Raw genomic sequence first — 17,006 nt, 5'->3', positions numbered from 1 at the left:
ACTCAATCAGACAGCGAAGGAGGAGAAAATACACCAGTGGGAGGAGAAACAAGAGCTTCTGCCCGGAAACAAGGTCACAACTCTTGGTTTATTGACACTTGACAATAATGTAAAAAAAATATATATATATATATATATATACATATAACACTACCTTTCAAGAGTTTGGGGTCTGTAAGATGTATGTTTTGTTTACACTAAGGTTTAAGTCTCTTCTGCATTTATTTGATCACACATGCAGTAAAAAATGTGAAATATTATTCTAATTTCAAATATCTATTTTCTCTGTGAATATCTGTTACACTGTAATTTATTTCTGTGATGCACAGCTGAATTTTCAGCATCATTACTCAATATACACAATATTTTTGTGGAAACTGTGATGCATTTTATTTTTCAGGATTCACAGATGAATAGAAAGTTCAAAAGAACAGCATTTATTTGAAACAGAAATCTTTTATAAAATTATAAATGCCTTTACTGGCACTTTTGATCAATTTAATGTGTCCTTGATCAATAAAAGTTTTCATTTCTTTCAAAGAAAAAAAAAAAATCGTACTGATCCCAATCTTTAGTAATATGCTTTATTTTATATATTCAATATATTTATTATATTTTTACAGTGTTCAGATATCAGTCTGTGCAGATAGTTTATTCTCTCTATATTTATTTATCAGTATTTACTTTATTACTCGTTAGTGTGCGAATGTGAAAAAAAGAACATTTATGAATTGCACAATGATGTTATTTGCACATAAATGCACCAGTATTTCTCAATTTAAACCAGATGTGACAGAGAAATGCTTATATTTTACTGAGAGCTGCGGTCATCTGGAGCAGAGAGGGTCCAGCAGACAGTAAATAAACATTCATTGAGTTTGTTTGATCATTAACCTGCATTTCAATCTCAGTCGCAAACTAAACATATACTTCTGGACTGAGCAGAAATCAAAGTGCTGTAGGACCGAAACAAACATGAACAGATCATCTGCAAAGAGTCAGAGTTAGTGTTACCCTAAACTAAAAATCAATGGATATACACTCGTGTCATCTTCAAGTAATAAATATAATTTATGCTGAATTAATAACTTTAAATGTTTCCAACAACTACATTAAAAAATATAAATAAAATAATAAAAATGGCGATTTTCACTTTTTTTTTTTGATTTTGCAAACCCCTGCACTTCAAAGTTTACTTTTTTAAAATTATTTTGTTATAAATATATTATCTTTACTCATTTTGAGGACTTAGAAAGAAACCCTGAAGCAGAACATGACAAAAAAAAAAAAAAGTCCTAAGATTTTTACACTCTCTCTTTGAGTTTTAAAAAAAAAAAAAATTATTTAGCTTTTTTTCCACTTCAAAAACTTTTTACGGCTTTATATCTCAAAAAACAAACAAAAAAAAAACGGTTTCTGCGAATTTTAAACTTGCGACTTTTTTTTCTCGCAATTGTAAGTTTACATCTCGCAATTTTGACTTTTTTTCCCCACGGAATTGTGGAAATTTGGAGAAAAAAGTCAGAATCGTGAGATACAAACTCGCAATTGCGAGGAAAAAAAATTCGCAAGTTTAAAATTCGCATAAACCATTTTTTTAATTTTTTTTTTATTCAGTGGTGGAAACAGGCTTCCATAACCCTAAATCACAACTTTGAGGGAAAAAAAAAAAAAATTTGATTTGTTAAAAAAAAAAAAAAATTGTTGTACATAACTGATATGAAGTCAGCGGGAGTGTTTCAGACATGAAATATAACAGTCATGAAAAACTTGTATGCAATGAGTGTTAAGTTCTTGACTATTTTATTGGTGTGAATGACCAGGAAAAAAAGAAACCTAAACACCCTGGAGCCAAAAAACATTAAATATTAAAAACTGCAGGCACCATAAACAGCAGGAATAAAAATAAGCATGGAAATGGAAAGAAAAAAAAAACACTGATCAGACCAAATACAACTGAAAGAGCAAAGAAAACGCTAAGAGCAACAAATAACAGCATCGCAGCACTTCTGAACTCATCTGTGCAAACCCCAGAGAGCTCATTCAGACCCGCGGCTGATTAAAATCACTAATCGTGTAGCATATTAATACGCAGCTGTGAAACAGTTAATATATAGTTATGAGCTCTAATTATTTATAGTGGTTCACAAACAGGTCAGTATACATTACACAGATGACCTGAATAGAGTCAAGTAGATCTGAATTCAGAAGGAACAGAGATGTTGCCATTAACTTACTGTACGTTTGTACATTATAGATGAAGGCACCTAGTGTTCATATATTATAATGTGAAGCTATTCTCTGAAAACAAGTCTAGCAAATGTTTAGATGGGTTTTTTCCAGCGTAAATACATTGACAAGCGCTTGTTTAATGAGATTCATATTCACAAGCACAAATCATTTGAAACAATCAGGCAACAAGCTTCAAGAAACAGCCACAGAAATGTGAATGTTTTTGATTGTACGAAATCAAAAATCGGCAAAAATTTCATAATGCATATTGTTATTTTTGTCTTGTTTTCCAGTACAACATATCTAAACAGTGTTAAATAAAGACACATTTACTTAACACGCAAGATTACTTAAGGTATTATATTATATATTCAATTTAATAACATTTTTTAAATCATTTACAATTAAAACCAAAAAATATTATCTGAAAAATAAAGATTTAAAGGGAAAACAAATTTATTTTTAAGCATTGTCCATTGGCAAATATTTGTTCTTTTTTTTTTAATTGTAAAAATCACTCAATTTTGATATTTTTTTCATGAAACAAAACAAAATCTTGTATATATATATATATATAAATAATTTTTAGATTTGTACTGGAAAATTACAAGAATACTGAGGAAGAATGTAATTTTTTGCTGTGTACTTCAGAATAACAGAAAAAAACAGAAAACAAATTACGTTTGTAAAATAGGATCAACTGTATTTGATTATTGTACAACATATTTGGTATTAAACATTAAAATGAGAACATACATGCACAAAAAAAAAAAAGAAAAGTCCCACCCGCTACATTTAAAACATTAAAAAATAAAACTGTTTTATGATTACAGTTTAAAGTGAACAACAACAAACCCTTTCTAGAAAAAAAATTATACAGTTTTTTCTCAGCATGATTGTTGGCTGATTATTATTGCTTTCAAATGAATTTTAGTGAATTGCTTGGAGCGTCTAAAATTGTAATCAGCATAATAATAATCTCTAAGAGTCTTATTGCAGCGAATGACAGACGTACAAATGACACTCTACAGGCCGTGCAGACACACACACACACACACACACACACACACACACACACACACACACACACAGAGGCACACAATGTAAGAAACAAGCGGACAAACAGATTTGGTCTTCAAAGTAAAACGTTACATTCATTACAGCAGCTGATTTCTGATTGGACGTCAGCGAGTTTCTTCAGCCGTCTGATTGGCTGAACAAACGTACAACTCTGTATTTAAACGAACGACAACAAATAAGTGCTCAGATGTTCAGGTTTGAGGTACACAGATGCTAGTTTAACGTTACTGATGACTTTGGTTTGAAATGGTCGTGAATGTTGTTCTACGATCGCTACGCCGCTGCTTTGTGCTGCGATGACGGTCGTGATGTGCTTGTTGCGTTCTTCATTGTCAGCGCTGATCGTCCGGTCGAACGTTGTCCTTCATCACGGCGAGTTTGTCGGAGAACCCTTCAGACTGCTGAGAGCCGCGTGGATGCGGAAATGAAGACGAGACTCCATCGAATAATCCTTATAATTCAACCTACAGACACACAAACACAGTCAGATTCTTTGAGCATGAATTACTGTGTTGATTTTCTAGCAGCTGCTTGTTTGCGCTACTTAGAGGTGGCCGATATGACCAAAAATGCAAACGTAAATAATGCACAGTTTCTTCAGTTCTCTATGATGCTGCTTGCGATAAGCACCGTTGGAATTAAATGAAGAATTTCTGCATTTCTTTCGCCCCTGTAAGGATGCGTTAAATCTGACAAAGAGGTTTAATAAAGATTGTAATCATTTTGTGAAATACAAATTCTGAGCACTTTTTACTGTACCATATTTTTTTTTTACTTTGACTTTGAAATTTGCTAGTGGGATAATGTACGCTGTGGCATATTGCACCATCAGCCCAGTTTGCTCTTGTTACTGTACCGGTATATTTTTATGGACCCTTGAACTTGGCATGTAGGACAATGCACATAAAGCCGCATTGCACCATCAGCCCATTTCTCAAGTGTTAAATTTGACACACTCTCAATGTTAGCGTTACTACCCTAATGAAATCCCAATTTTGAGTACTTTTTACTATACTAGTCTTGACCCCTTGAACTTGGCATGTGACAATTACACAATGAGCCGAATTACACCATCAGCCCAAATCATGCTGCCATTTCTCAACTCTTACAGTGGACACATTACATCGGAAACAGTTACTTTATACTACAGTTACTGCCCTGACAAAATCCAAATTTTGAGCAATTTTTTCTGTACCAATGTTTTTTTATTGACACTTGAACTTGGCATTTGGGACAAATCACACAGAGCCATATTACACCATTAGCCCAATCCGTGGCGCTGTTTTTCAGCCGTTTCAGAAAATGTGTTAAAATTGACATAAGCTCTCAATACTAGAGTTACTGCCCTGATACAGTCCGAATATTGAGCACTTTTTGTGGTACCAGTCTTTTTTATGAACCCTTGAACTTGGAATGTGGGACAATCCACAATGAGCCAAATTGCGCCATCAGCTCAATTCGCGGTTTAGTTTCTCAGCCGACACAGTGGGTGCATTAAATCAAAAACAGTAACTTTATACTAGTTACTGCCCTAACAAAATCAAATATTTGAGCACTTCTTACTTTACCAATCTTTTTTTAGTATGGACCCTTGAACTTGGCATATGTGACGATGCACACAGTGCCATATTGCGCCATCCACACATTTCATGGTGCAGTTTCTCAGCCGTTTCAGCGGATGCATTAAAGACGACATTAAGCTTTTATACTAGAGTTACTATCCTATTGAAATCCAATTTGAGCACTTTTTGCAACATCAATCTTTTTTATGGACCCTTGAACTTGGCATGTGGGACAATGCACACTGAGCCAAATTACACCATCAGCCCAATTTGCAGTGCAATTTCTCACAAGTAACAGTGGACACGTTAAATCAGAAATAAGGACTTTATACAAAAAATATTGTCCTAACAAAATCCAAATGTTGGCCACTTTTTACTTTAAAATTATTTTTTTATGGACCTTTGAACTTGGCATGTGGGACAATGTACACTGTTGTATTTTGCCATAAGCCCATTTTGCGCCTCATTTTTGCAACCGCCACAAAGGACGTGTCGAATCAGACATAAGACCTTGATACTAGGGTTACTGTCCTAGAAAAAAATAAAAATTGAGCACTTTTTACTTCACGATTCTTATTTTATGGACCCTTGAACTTGGCATGTGGGACAATGCACAATTAGCTGCATTGCTCCAAAATCCTATTTCGCAGTGCAGTTTTTCAACCTCCACAGAGGACGCTTTAAACCAGACATAAGGTCTTTATACTAGAGCTACTGCCCTAACAAAACCCACATTTTGAGCACTTCACCATTCACTATACCATTTTTTTAACTTGAAATTTGAACTTGGCATGTGGGACAATGCGCATTGAATTGTATTACGCCCATTACTCAACTAAAAAATTGGTAAAAGTGTTTTTCACAAGATCAGTTGTTGGGATTTGGGATTTAGAAATGCTGAATTTCTCCATTCAGTTCTAACAATGCTTACTGTGAGCAACACCACAAAAGTCTTAATGAAGCATTGTGTCATTTAAGAGATTTGGTAGCATTTAGTATTGCTATGATAGCTTTATGTTCTCATTTATTTCAGGTGGGACATGTACACGTATGAAAGCAAACTCACTTGGCGTCCTCGATGAAGCGCGTTGCTTTGGCGTAGTCTCCCTGCTGCTTGTAGAGTAAACCCAGCTCATAGAGAGTGAAGGGGATCAGATAGTGATCGTAACGGATGCGCTTCTCGCTGCAAACACACACAGTCACGTCCAGTCATCATCAAACAGCTCTCTCTGATCTACAGTAAAATCACAAATGTGTGTGTGGAGTGTTTACCTGCTCAACACCTGTGTGAAGCAGAGCTCGGCCTGCAGCAGTCGGCCCAGATGCTTCAAACACAAACCCTTCAACATCTGAGCCAGACACTGATCATCAGGGTGAAACTCAGACGGGTCTGAAACACACACACACACGCCTCAGTGGAGATTTTGCATTGACTTATGGTTCTGAGTTTTGAGTTGATGATAAATCCTATAACACAAACCCTCACAGAAACCTTTTTGCATTTTTTGTTATGAATTAAAACTATATACATTAATTCTATCAAAATAAAAGCTTGATGGTTTAATGTTTGAAAATGAGGAATTAAGACAATACTAAAGTCACAAATATTAGTACTGTAATTTTACTGTTGTACTGCTATCATATGTGGCCCATGCTGGCAAAATGAGTCATAATGGGCACATTTTCAAAAATGAAAAATGACTGAGCTACACCTGTTTGAAGTCGATAACTGATTATGTTTGCGTGAATACTTAAATACTGTAATTCTGTGTATATTTATCGGGATTGTGCGCTGTCGGAAGCGCTTTTGTAATAATAATAATAATTATTACAATTTGGTCAAAATAGGTGATTATATATAAATTTGACAATATTAATAATATTTTATTATTATTACTGCAATTTAGTCAAAAATAGTAATTATGATATCAATTTGAAAATAATAATAATAATAATACATATACTTATTGCAATTTGGTCCAAAAAATTTTGAGTATATATTAATATAATAACATTATTCAGTATGATGATTATGACTGTTATTATCTGTAATTACATAATCACTTTTTTGACAAATTGTGCAGCCCTACAAACATGAACACCAAACCTGAACAAAAAATAAATAAATAAATAAACTAATCAGTTTTTATCATAAAAATAGCTATTTGATCCCCCCCAAATTGTGCAGCCGTAATTTATGAGGTTAAATGCAGTAAAACAATTTGTACTAATGAGAAGGTTCATAAGCAGTGTGTGTGTGTGTGTGTGTGTGTGTGTGTGTGTGTCTCACTGGGATCGTTGCGCAGCTGCTCCTCTGCTCTCTCGATGGTGATCAGTAAACTCTCAGTGGCGTCCGCACGCTTCCCAACGATGGTGAAGCCATTCCACACGTACATCATTTCCTGTGTGAGGAAGAACCATAGACGCATCACTTCCTCCTCTCTTCATTTACACGTGTTTTTTTTGCAGTGAGTGTGTGTGTGTGAGTGAGTGAGTGACGCACCAGCGCGGGAATCATCAGTTTAACTGGCGTGGCTGAGGAGTATCTGCGTGATTTCCTGATGGCAAACTTCTCTGTAGGGATGGATTTTCCGGCCAGCCGCTGCTTCAGTCCCTCCACCTGCCTGCGACACACAGCAGACCATCAGCCTCGGCGCTCACCGCTCACCTGAGCTCAGATCAGAGCAGACTCACCTGAACAGCGCCACCACATCCTCTCCAGTCGTCTTCAGCTCTTCCTCAGACATCATGCTCAGGATCGCAGCTTTCTGATACACGTAGATGGCCTGCCATGCAAGCAAACAATAATCATCAAACATTTATTGCTATAGCGCTTTTTTATGAAAGTGAGCAGATTTCCTAGATTAGTGCAGTGCTGTGTTACTATAATTGAGATACTGGTATAGTTTTATTAATATTTTCATTTTTATATTTTTCATTTTAAAGTTTTCATAATTTTGTGTTTTTGTTTATATAAGTTTTATTAATTTTTATTTCAGTTTCAGTCATTTTAAGATAAACAAAATGGAAGTTAAACAAGTTAAACTAAATAAAAACAGAAGTGTTGCCTTTTATATTCATGTTATACTTCTGTAGTTTTCATATATTTGTTTTATACTATAGTTAATAGTTTTATATATATATATATATATATATATATATATATATTTTTTTTTTTTCAATGTTTATTTAATTTCAAGTAAAAACACTTTTTTTTTAATGTTTTAATTTTAGTTTCATTTTTTTTAATGTTGTCTGCAGGCCAAACTGAAAAAATAAATAAATAAATAAATAAAATAAAAATAAAAACAGCCCAAAAAACCCGCCATTATATTATAACAAAATTTTGACTTTACAAAAACACAATACAAAAATGGATAAATACATAAAACCGTATTAATCAAATTTTTATTTTTATATCTGATTTATTTTCACAAACTGTGAATATACTCTATACAGTAAATAGAACTTTTTTGTTACTTTATGTTTCTACTTTTGGATCTTTACTATCCATATTTAGGCTTATTATTTTGCATTCTAGGCTCATTTTGAAACAAAGGCCCAATCCCAATTCTATTTGATACTCCTTCACCTACCCCTTCCCATTTATCCCTTGAAACAGAGCGTCAAGGGGTCGGGGTGAAAATATTCCCCTAAGAATATTCCCCTTTCTATCACTTTTTTCTTGAAAGCCTGCTGTGTGCAACACAATCCACTATTCCTACAGTGCAACTATACCGAGGAAGGTAAACATGTATGTATTTAAAAATATTTAAATATCTTTAACATACTTATGGCATACACTGTATGGAAATGATCAAAGCAGAGATAATTTTTTTCTTGCACATCTGCATTCTTCTACATTACACAATGATAATGATGAATAATTACATCTTTTCAAGATAATGCCAAAAATGCTTACATTTATGGGTCTTTTTGTTCGCTCGGGCAGCCATGTTGAGATAATTCATACTCCTTCGTTTGAAGTGTGGTCCTATCTGGCCCTTTCCCTCCAACCAATAGAATCGAGACACCCCTAGCCCTTCACGTGAACGCACCAAACAGAGGGGTAACGGGTAGAATTGGGATCGGGCCGAAGTCTGTGCTTTCTGCTCATGTGATTGTTTAGTTTTATGTAATGTAATTGTTTAGATAATTTGTATTTATTCATATCTTCTGTATTTTTACCAAGCGTGGTGAAGGTAAGATGTGTGTGGTAAATACTGTGTGCAAAAAGCGGTTCTAGTCAGCTCACTTTACACAATACTGATAGTTTGTCATTGATAAACAGGAGAGTAAGAGTGGTTACTTTAGACCAGCGGCTCTCTCGGCACAGCAGGTCTGCGTATCGATACGCATCTCTCCACTGCTGCTGGAACGAGTGACACCACATCAGCTCCCAATAACACAGATGATGGATCTGACGCCACTGCTGCTGCGCCGAGATACACTCCTGAAACTTCACCAGCGCCTGACACACACACACTCAGCATGAACATCAGCGGCCAACAATTACATGTCAAATTACATGTCTTTTCTGCTTACTGAGGCTGTATTTATTTGATCAAAAATACAGTAAAATTGTGAAATATTATTAGAATTTAAAACAGCTGTTTTCTGTGTGAATATCTGTTAAACTGTAATTTATTTCTGTGATTTTCAGCATCATTACTGCAGTCTTCAGTGTCACATGATCTTCAGAAATCATTCTAATATGCTGATTTGCTGCTCAAGAAACATTTCTGATTATTATCAATGTTGAAAACAGTCGTGCTGCACAATATTTTTGTGGAAACCGTGACGGCTTTTTATTTTTCAGGATTCACAAATGAATAGAAAGTTCAAAAGAACAGCATTTATTTAAAATAGAAATCTTTTGTAACATTATAAATGTCTTTACTGTCACTTTTGATCAATTTAATGCAGCCTCGATGAATAAAAGTATTAAAGTAATGGTAGTTTATCACGGTTTCCACCAAAAAATACTTTTGTTTCTTGAGCAGCATATTAGAATGATTTCTGAAGATCATGTGACACTGAAGACTGGAGTAATGATGCTGAAAATCACAGAAATAAATTACAGTTTAACAGATATTCACATAGAAAACAGCTGTTTTAAATTCTAATCATGTTTTTTCACAGTATTTCTAATCAAACAAATGCAGCCTTGGTGAGCAGAAGAGATTACTTCTCTTCACACTTAAAAATCTTGATTATTATTATAGTTTTTCGACAGAAAGTGTAAATGCCATCAAGGATCCCTCACCTTCTCAAAGTTTCCCCTGAGTAAGGCGATCCGAGCCGAGTAAAACAGGATGATTGAACCCTGAGAAAAAAGAAACATTGACATTTCATTGAGTAACACAGCTGAAGAATTAATAAATCATGATTGTCTTTCATTATTATAACATCAAACAAACACAATATGAGTTTGTGCAAATATGAGTTGAGTAAAAAAGAAATGGAGCAAATGGTTTCTTCATTAATTCTTGATATGTGTGTGTGTGTGTGTTCAGGTTCTGACCCGTGGAAACCGCTCTATGTACGGCTCTAATAAAGCCTCGGCCTCCACCAGATTCCCTTCACCAGTGCCTAAAACACACAGCACAAGGACACACGTTAATCACATTTAATGCAGTTGTTGAATGCGTTTGTCACTCCTGTATTTTAGTGAATTATGTGCGTACAGAATATCTCTTTTATTGAATAATGTTTGTGGCCATAATATCTTAAGTCATTTTACTTGTCAAGTAAATGCATGCTGATTCAATAATTTGTAGATATTTATACTAGAAAACAAGACAAAAATGAATTCCAAATGGATTTTCTCCCCAAATTGTTCAGCCCTACTCAGTGGATTACTGTACGATACTCAGTTTTTCTGTAAGCGTTACTGAGTCTGAAGTGTCTGAAGTGGGTTTGGATTGTTGCAGGAGAGTCGTGTGTTTACCCAGAATCAGAGAGACGTAAGTTTGGTAGAAGAGCAGCGTCAGGACACACAGGATGGATCTGAGACTGTGACTGCCAGCACCGTCCCGCAGCTGCGACAAACCAAACTCCTGCAGGACACAACAGCTGTTACTGAGTCTGAGTGTGTGTGTGATTTTTGTGACAAATTTGTATAATGATGTGGGTATGACAGGTATTACAAGGAGAAGGTGACTTTTCAGGACATTACTCCATGTCCCCACTTTTCAAAACGCTTATAAATCACACAGAATGGAGTGTATTGAAAATCTGAAATAGCAGACAGTCTCCTGTAAGGGGTAGGTTTAGGTGTAGGGTTGGTGTAGAGCGATAGAACATACAGTAAGTACATTATAAAAACCATTACGCCTATGGAGAGTCCCCATAAACCACAAATACAAACATGTGTGTGTGTGTGTGTTGCTCACTCTGTTCCCTGAGAAGCCGATAAACTCCAGCAGTCGAAGGACTCGTGCAGGTAGTAAAGACAGCATCTGACACACGGGACACAAAACAACACCTGAGCACTTACAGCTTCAGCTCAGCAGGAATTCCTCCGCTGATCTAAACACAGCTGCTCTCACTGACGTCTAAAACAGTTATTACATTAGTCTCATTTATCCACATGCACAATGACTCTCGGGTTAATCGTACACTTCCTGTCTCACGGACTGACCAGGTTGAAGGAGCCAATCCCCAGCTTGACTCCGCCCTCAAACTGTCTGAAGGCCTCGCTGTCTCCGCCCACTCCCTGAGACATGTTTGACAAACTCTGGCAGTCCCTAAACACACACACACACACACACACACACACACACACACACACACACACACACACACACATTTTCATAACAGTCATACATACAAATAACATAAAAATTAACACACACGATACAATTATGAAATTACATAATTTATATATATATATATATATATATATATATATATATATATATATATATATAAATTATTTCAATAATTTCGATTTAATCCTTCTAACTACAGAATAACAATAACATTCATTAAAATATTAGTTTATATATAAATTGTATATAAATGTAAAAATAAATTTAAATTCTGAGCAAATATTACATGAGTACATATATGTTATATGCAATATAATATAATAAATAATAATACATATAAATATAATAAATCATTACTAATACTATTTTTCTGCATATAAATATAAAAAAAATATTATATTGGGCTGAAGGATGGCAATCTGCATTTTATCTCTTTGTACTGAACTGATTTAATTTTTAATTGTTAACAAATATAATAATATCACAAAATATTGCATAAAATATTATAATGTATATATTTTTCAATTGTTGCTTATATGCAATAAAGTCAAATTTTATATATAACAAATACAATATTTTTAAAGATATTATAGATTATATAATATTTTTTAATACAGGTAACAGGGATGAATTCTTGATTTCAGACTCACTTGTAGATTTGATAACTTGTGCGTATTTTGATTCCTCCTTTAATAAAACTGATCATGTTTTCATCCTGAAATACAGAAAACAGTGATGAATCAGAATTTGCCTTTGTGTATTTCTCTTCAATTTCATCTTATTTAATGTTGATTAAAGAATGAATGAATAAACAAATAAATAAATATTATTTCTGTATTTATTCTTTTGGTAAATTTGTTGTTAATAATATTTTACTGCAATAAATAAATAAATAAATAAATAAAGTAAGTAAGTAAGTAAATAAATATTCTTTCTGTATTTATTCTTTTGGTAAATGTGTTGTTAATAATATTTTACTGCACTGCAATAAATAAATAAATAAATATTCTTTCTGTATTTATTCTTTTGGTAAATGTGTTGTTAATAATATTTTACTGCACTGCAATAAATAAATAAATATTCTTTCCGTATTTATTCTTTTGGTAAATGTGTTGTTAATAATATTTTACTGCACTGCAATAAATAAATAAATATATATTCTTTCTGTATTTATTCTTTTGGTAAATTTGTTGTTAATAATATTTTACTGCACTGCAATAAATAAATAAATATATTCTTTCTGTATTTATTCTTTTGGTAAATTTGTTGTTAATAATATTTTACTGCACTGCAATAAATAAATAAATATTCTTTCTGTATTTATTCTTTTGGTAAATGTGTTGTTAATAATATTTTATTGTACTGCAATAAATAAATAAATAATATATTCTTTCTGTATTTATTCTTTTGGTAAATGTGTTGTTAATAATATTTTATTGTACTGCAATAAATAAATAAATAAATATATATTCTTTCTGTATTTATTCTTTTGGTAAATGTGTTGTTAATAATATTTTACTGCACTGCAATAAATAAATAAATAAATAAATATTCTTTCTGTATTTATTCTTTTGGTAAATGTGTTGTTAATAATATTTTATTGCACTGCAATAAATAAATAAATAAATATATATTCTTTCTGTATTTATTCTTTTGGTAAATTTGTTGTTAATAATATTTTACTGCACTGCAATAAATAAATAAATATTCTTTCTGTATTTATTCCTTTGGTAAATGTGTTGTTAATAATATTTTACTGCACTGCAATAAATAAATAAATATTCTTTCTGTATTTATTCTTTTGGTAAATGTGTTGTTAATAATATTTTACTGCACTGCAATAAATAAATAAATATTCTTTCTGTATTTATTCTTTTGGTAAATGTGTTGTTAATAATATTTTACTGCACTGCAATAAATAAATAAATATTCTTTCCGTATTTATTCTTTTGGTAAATGTGTTGTTAATAATATTTTACTGCACTGCAATAAATAAATAAATATTCTTTCTGTATTTATTCTTTTGGTAAATGTGTTGTTAATAATATTTTATTGTACTGCAATAAATAAATAAATAAATATATATTCTTTCTGTATTTATTCTTTTGGTAAATTTGTTGTTAATAATATTTTACTGCACTGCAATAAATAAATAAATATTCTTTCTGTATTTATTCCTTTGGTAAATGTGTTGTTAATAATATTTTATTGCACTGCAATAAATAAATAAATATTCTTTCTGTATTTATTCTTTTGGTAAATGTTGTTAATAATATTTTACTGCACTGCAATAAATAAATAAATAAATATTCTTTCTGTATTTATTCTTTTGGTAAATTTGTTGTTAATAATATTTTACTGCACTGCAAAAAAATTTAAAAATAAAAATAAATAAATAAATCATGTTCTTACAATCCAATATTTTTGTCTTGTTTTCTATTAAAGTATCTAAACGTCCTAGAAACAAGATTCACTTGAGAAGCAGCACTGCTTGACACATTAACACTTGTAAGAGTTTTTCTTGTTACAAGCATGAATTGCACTAAAATTAATTAGGGAAACATTATTTGCCAAATGATTAGTCGAGTCATTAGTGTAAGTGGATGGGTTCACTGACCTGTACAAATGTTAGTGTGGCTTTCTGCAGCAAACACTCAGCGTAGCAGATCTCCGCATGCATCTCCTCTACAAACACACACACACACACACGAGTGAGACCTCCACACAAACTCGTTTCCCAGCACACTCGGTGTCTCAGACGCTCGCTCACCTGCTTTCAGGCTGTCCGGCGTATGCTTGGACATCAGGCTGGAGATGGACTCCACCACCGAGTTTCTCTTCCTGAACCTGCAGACAGACGGGACACAGATCAGAAGATCAGAAGCAGAGCGGGGAGCGTCTCGTGTTCGACGGGACGTTTGAGACGCACCTCTGGCAGGTCTGTAATGCCTCTTTGATGGTGGCCATCCCGGCCTGGATGTCTTTGTGCTCGAAGGTCATGGTGGCCTGCATGGCCAGAATACTGCTGTAGCCCAGAGCGTGATACATGCTGTCCTTAGACCTGCAGAACACAGCAGACCCACACCATCAAAACAACACATGCTTCTGTCTCTGATTGATAGTTTAGAGCTCTTTTAGTGTAATTGTACAAGCGTCCAGCTTCATCTTGTGCTTCATATGTTGTCAAATCTTGACTGATTTTGATCAAGTAAGCGTCAGAATAACTGCAGTCATGTCTCCAGATGAACTCTTACTGGACTGAAGCAGCTCAGCTTTACTTGATTCTCCATCAATCATTTTCTAGAAAAATCAGTGCGTCTCAAATCTGATCATCAGGATCTTTTGAGGAGCGTTTATTTCTTCATCTCTCAATCAGCATTGCATTATATGTTTGGATTGTTTAAATCTCATCTTACTAAGATATATTATTGGAGATATAGAGCGACCTCTGATATTTAGATCATTTTATGTCAGTGTCTGCTGCACTGTTAGAAAGATCTCATTGATTTACATCACAAGCAGCAGAATCTCATCACAGAAATATCAGCAACTGCTGCAAATTCATATTTTTGCTCTGAATTAAGTCTCTGAATAAAACAGAGCTTTGTATTCTCACTGCATCAGACTATATGAGCCATAAAAGCCTGATTTATCAGATACGATATAAAACAAACGCACACATATATAAAGTTAACTACACTAGTTGCCATAAACTAGCAATAAACAATACTTTTACAGAATTTAAGTTAATAAATAACAAAGGTGAATAAGTGTTGTTGAAATTAAAGTAATTAACAAATTTAACTAGCGTTAACCAAACCTGAACAAAATTATAAACGCAACACTTTTGTTTTTGCCCCCAAACATGCTCAATGGGTGACATGTCCGGTGAGTGCTGGCCATGCAAGAACTGAGATGTTTTCAGCTTCCAGGAATTGTGTACATTATCATGCTGCAACATGAGGTGATGGTCGTGGAGGAATGGCACAACAATGGGCCTCAGGATCTCGTCACGGTATCTCGGTGCATTCAAAATGCCATCGATAAAATGCACCTGTGTTCGTTGTCCATAACATACGCCTGCCCATACCATAACCCCACCGCCACCATGGGCCACTCGATCCACAACGCTGACATCAGCAAACCGCTCAGCAAAAGCTGAGCTGCTTCAGTCCAGCAAGTGTTCATCTGGAGATATGACTGCAGTTATTCTGACGCTTACTTGATCAAAACCAGTCAAGATTTGACACGAGAAGCAGCATCTGAAGCTGGACGCTTGTACAATTACACTAAAAGAGCTCTGAAACGCCCAGATGTACAAAACAGCCCCTCCCACCTCTGTAATAAACACAGAGATGTTAGTCCCGTCCGAATTGGTACATGAAAATCACAGACGTCAGGTGATAAGAATCGAAACTCAAACGTAGTTTAGAAAACTAGTCCCGTCCGAATAGGGCTTTAGACAGATTTGTGAACAATATTTGAGAGAAATAGGCCTTTTGTGTACGTAGAAAAAGTCTTAGATCTTTGAGTTCAGCTCATGAAAAATGGGGGCAAAAACAAAAGTGTTGCGTTTATAATTTTGTTCAGTGTATGAAAATACACTTTACAACAAGGTCCTACTAGTTAACTTTGGTTAATTGATTGCATAACATTAATTAACAATGAGCAATACATTTTCTACAGCATTTATTCAACTTTGTTAAGGTTAGTTAATAAAAATATGACTGTTGATTGTTAGTTCATGTCAGCTCAGGTCTATTAAATAATATTAACAAATACAACTTTTGATTTTTCATAATGCATTAATAAAATTGTATTTATTATTTTTTTAAATAAATTAATTTTAACTCATTTTTGATGTATTGGTATTTTTCATTGTTAGTTTATATAAACAAATGCAGTCAACTAATGTTAAAAAATGGAATCTTAATAAATCATGTGACCACATGAACTAAAACTGAACTGAAACTAATAACAATTGAACTGAAATTAATTTGACATTTACATTTAGCAGACCTTTTGAACAAAGTAACTTACAGAAGAGGAACAAAAGCATATGTCAACAATTACAAAATAAAAGTCATCAGGAAGCAGTGGTTTACCAGGGTCTGAGCAGATCCAGCGCTTCAGAGAACTTGTTGTTGAGGACGAGGTTGAGGGCCATGCTGCACTCCTCTATAGACGTACGCAGGTCCATCTTAGAGGCCCTGCGCACACACACACACACACACACACACACACACACACACACACACTGAGACCTGCAGAAATCTGACGGATGATCTGAAGTGTTGGGTTCACACTGATCAGATACTCACACTGGGATGCGATCGAAAGCATCTTCAAAACAGTCCTG

At 33.9% G+C, this 17,006-nt stretch overlaps 1 protein-coding gene across 1 annotated transcript in view; it reads right to left on the bottom strand.

Annotated features, from left to right (window-relative positions):
* Nucleotides 1-1,694: 1,694 nt before the first annotated feature.
* Nucleotides 1,695-17,006, bottom strand: part of LOC131531655 (tetratricopeptide repeat protein 39B) — a 20,604-nt gene continuing 5,292 nt past the window's right edge. The window contains exons 2-19 of the mRNA XM_058762584.1: nucleotides 16,969-17,003; nucleotides 16,753-16,857; nucleotides 14,577-14,708; nucleotides 14,418-14,494; nucleotides 14,265-14,332; nucleotides 12,298-12,362; nucleotides 11,518-11,623; nucleotides 11,270-11,335; nucleotides 10,825-10,933; nucleotides 10,399-10,466; nucleotides 10,141-10,200; nucleotides 9,184-9,345; nucleotides 7,569-7,660; nucleotides 7,378-7,498; nucleotides 7,165-7,276; nucleotides 6,147-6,264; nucleotides 5,941-6,057; nucleotides 1,695-3,776 (exon numbers count right to left, since the gene is read on the bottom strand). Coding sequence (XP_058618567.1) covers nucleotides 3,680-3,776; nucleotides 5,941-6,057; nucleotides 6,147-6,264; nucleotides 7,165-7,276; nucleotides 7,378-7,498; nucleotides 7,569-7,660; nucleotides 9,184-9,345; nucleotides 10,141-10,200; nucleotides 10,399-10,466; nucleotides 10,825-10,933; nucleotides 11,270-11,335; nucleotides 11,518-11,623; nucleotides 12,298-12,362; nucleotides 14,265-14,332; nucleotides 14,418-14,494; nucleotides 14,577-14,708; nucleotides 16,753-16,857; nucleotides 16,969-17,003 — 1,710 coding nt within the window. The 3' untranslated portion in view covers nucleotides 1,695-3,679. The remainder of the gene's footprint in view (nucleotides 3,777-5,940; nucleotides 6,058-6,146; nucleotides 6,265-7,164; nucleotides 7,277-7,377; nucleotides 7,499-7,568; nucleotides 7,661-9,183; nucleotides 9,346-10,140; nucleotides 10,201-10,398; nucleotides 10,467-10,824; nucleotides 10,934-11,269; nucleotides 11,336-11,517; nucleotides 11,624-12,297; nucleotides 12,363-14,264; nucleotides 14,333-14,417; nucleotides 14,495-14,576; nucleotides 14,709-16,752; nucleotides 16,858-16,968; nucleotides 17,004-17,006) is intronic.

Source organism: Onychostoma macrolepis, chromosome 23 (genome assembly GCF_012432095.1).
Source record: "Onychostoma macrolepis isolate SWU-2019 chromosome 23, ASM1243209v1, whole genome shotgun sequence".
NCBI lineage: Eukaryota > Metazoa > Chordata > Actinopteri > Cypriniformes > Cyprinidae > Onychostoma > Onychostoma macrolepis.
This window is presented reverse-complemented; position numbering and strand designations above follow the sequence as displayed.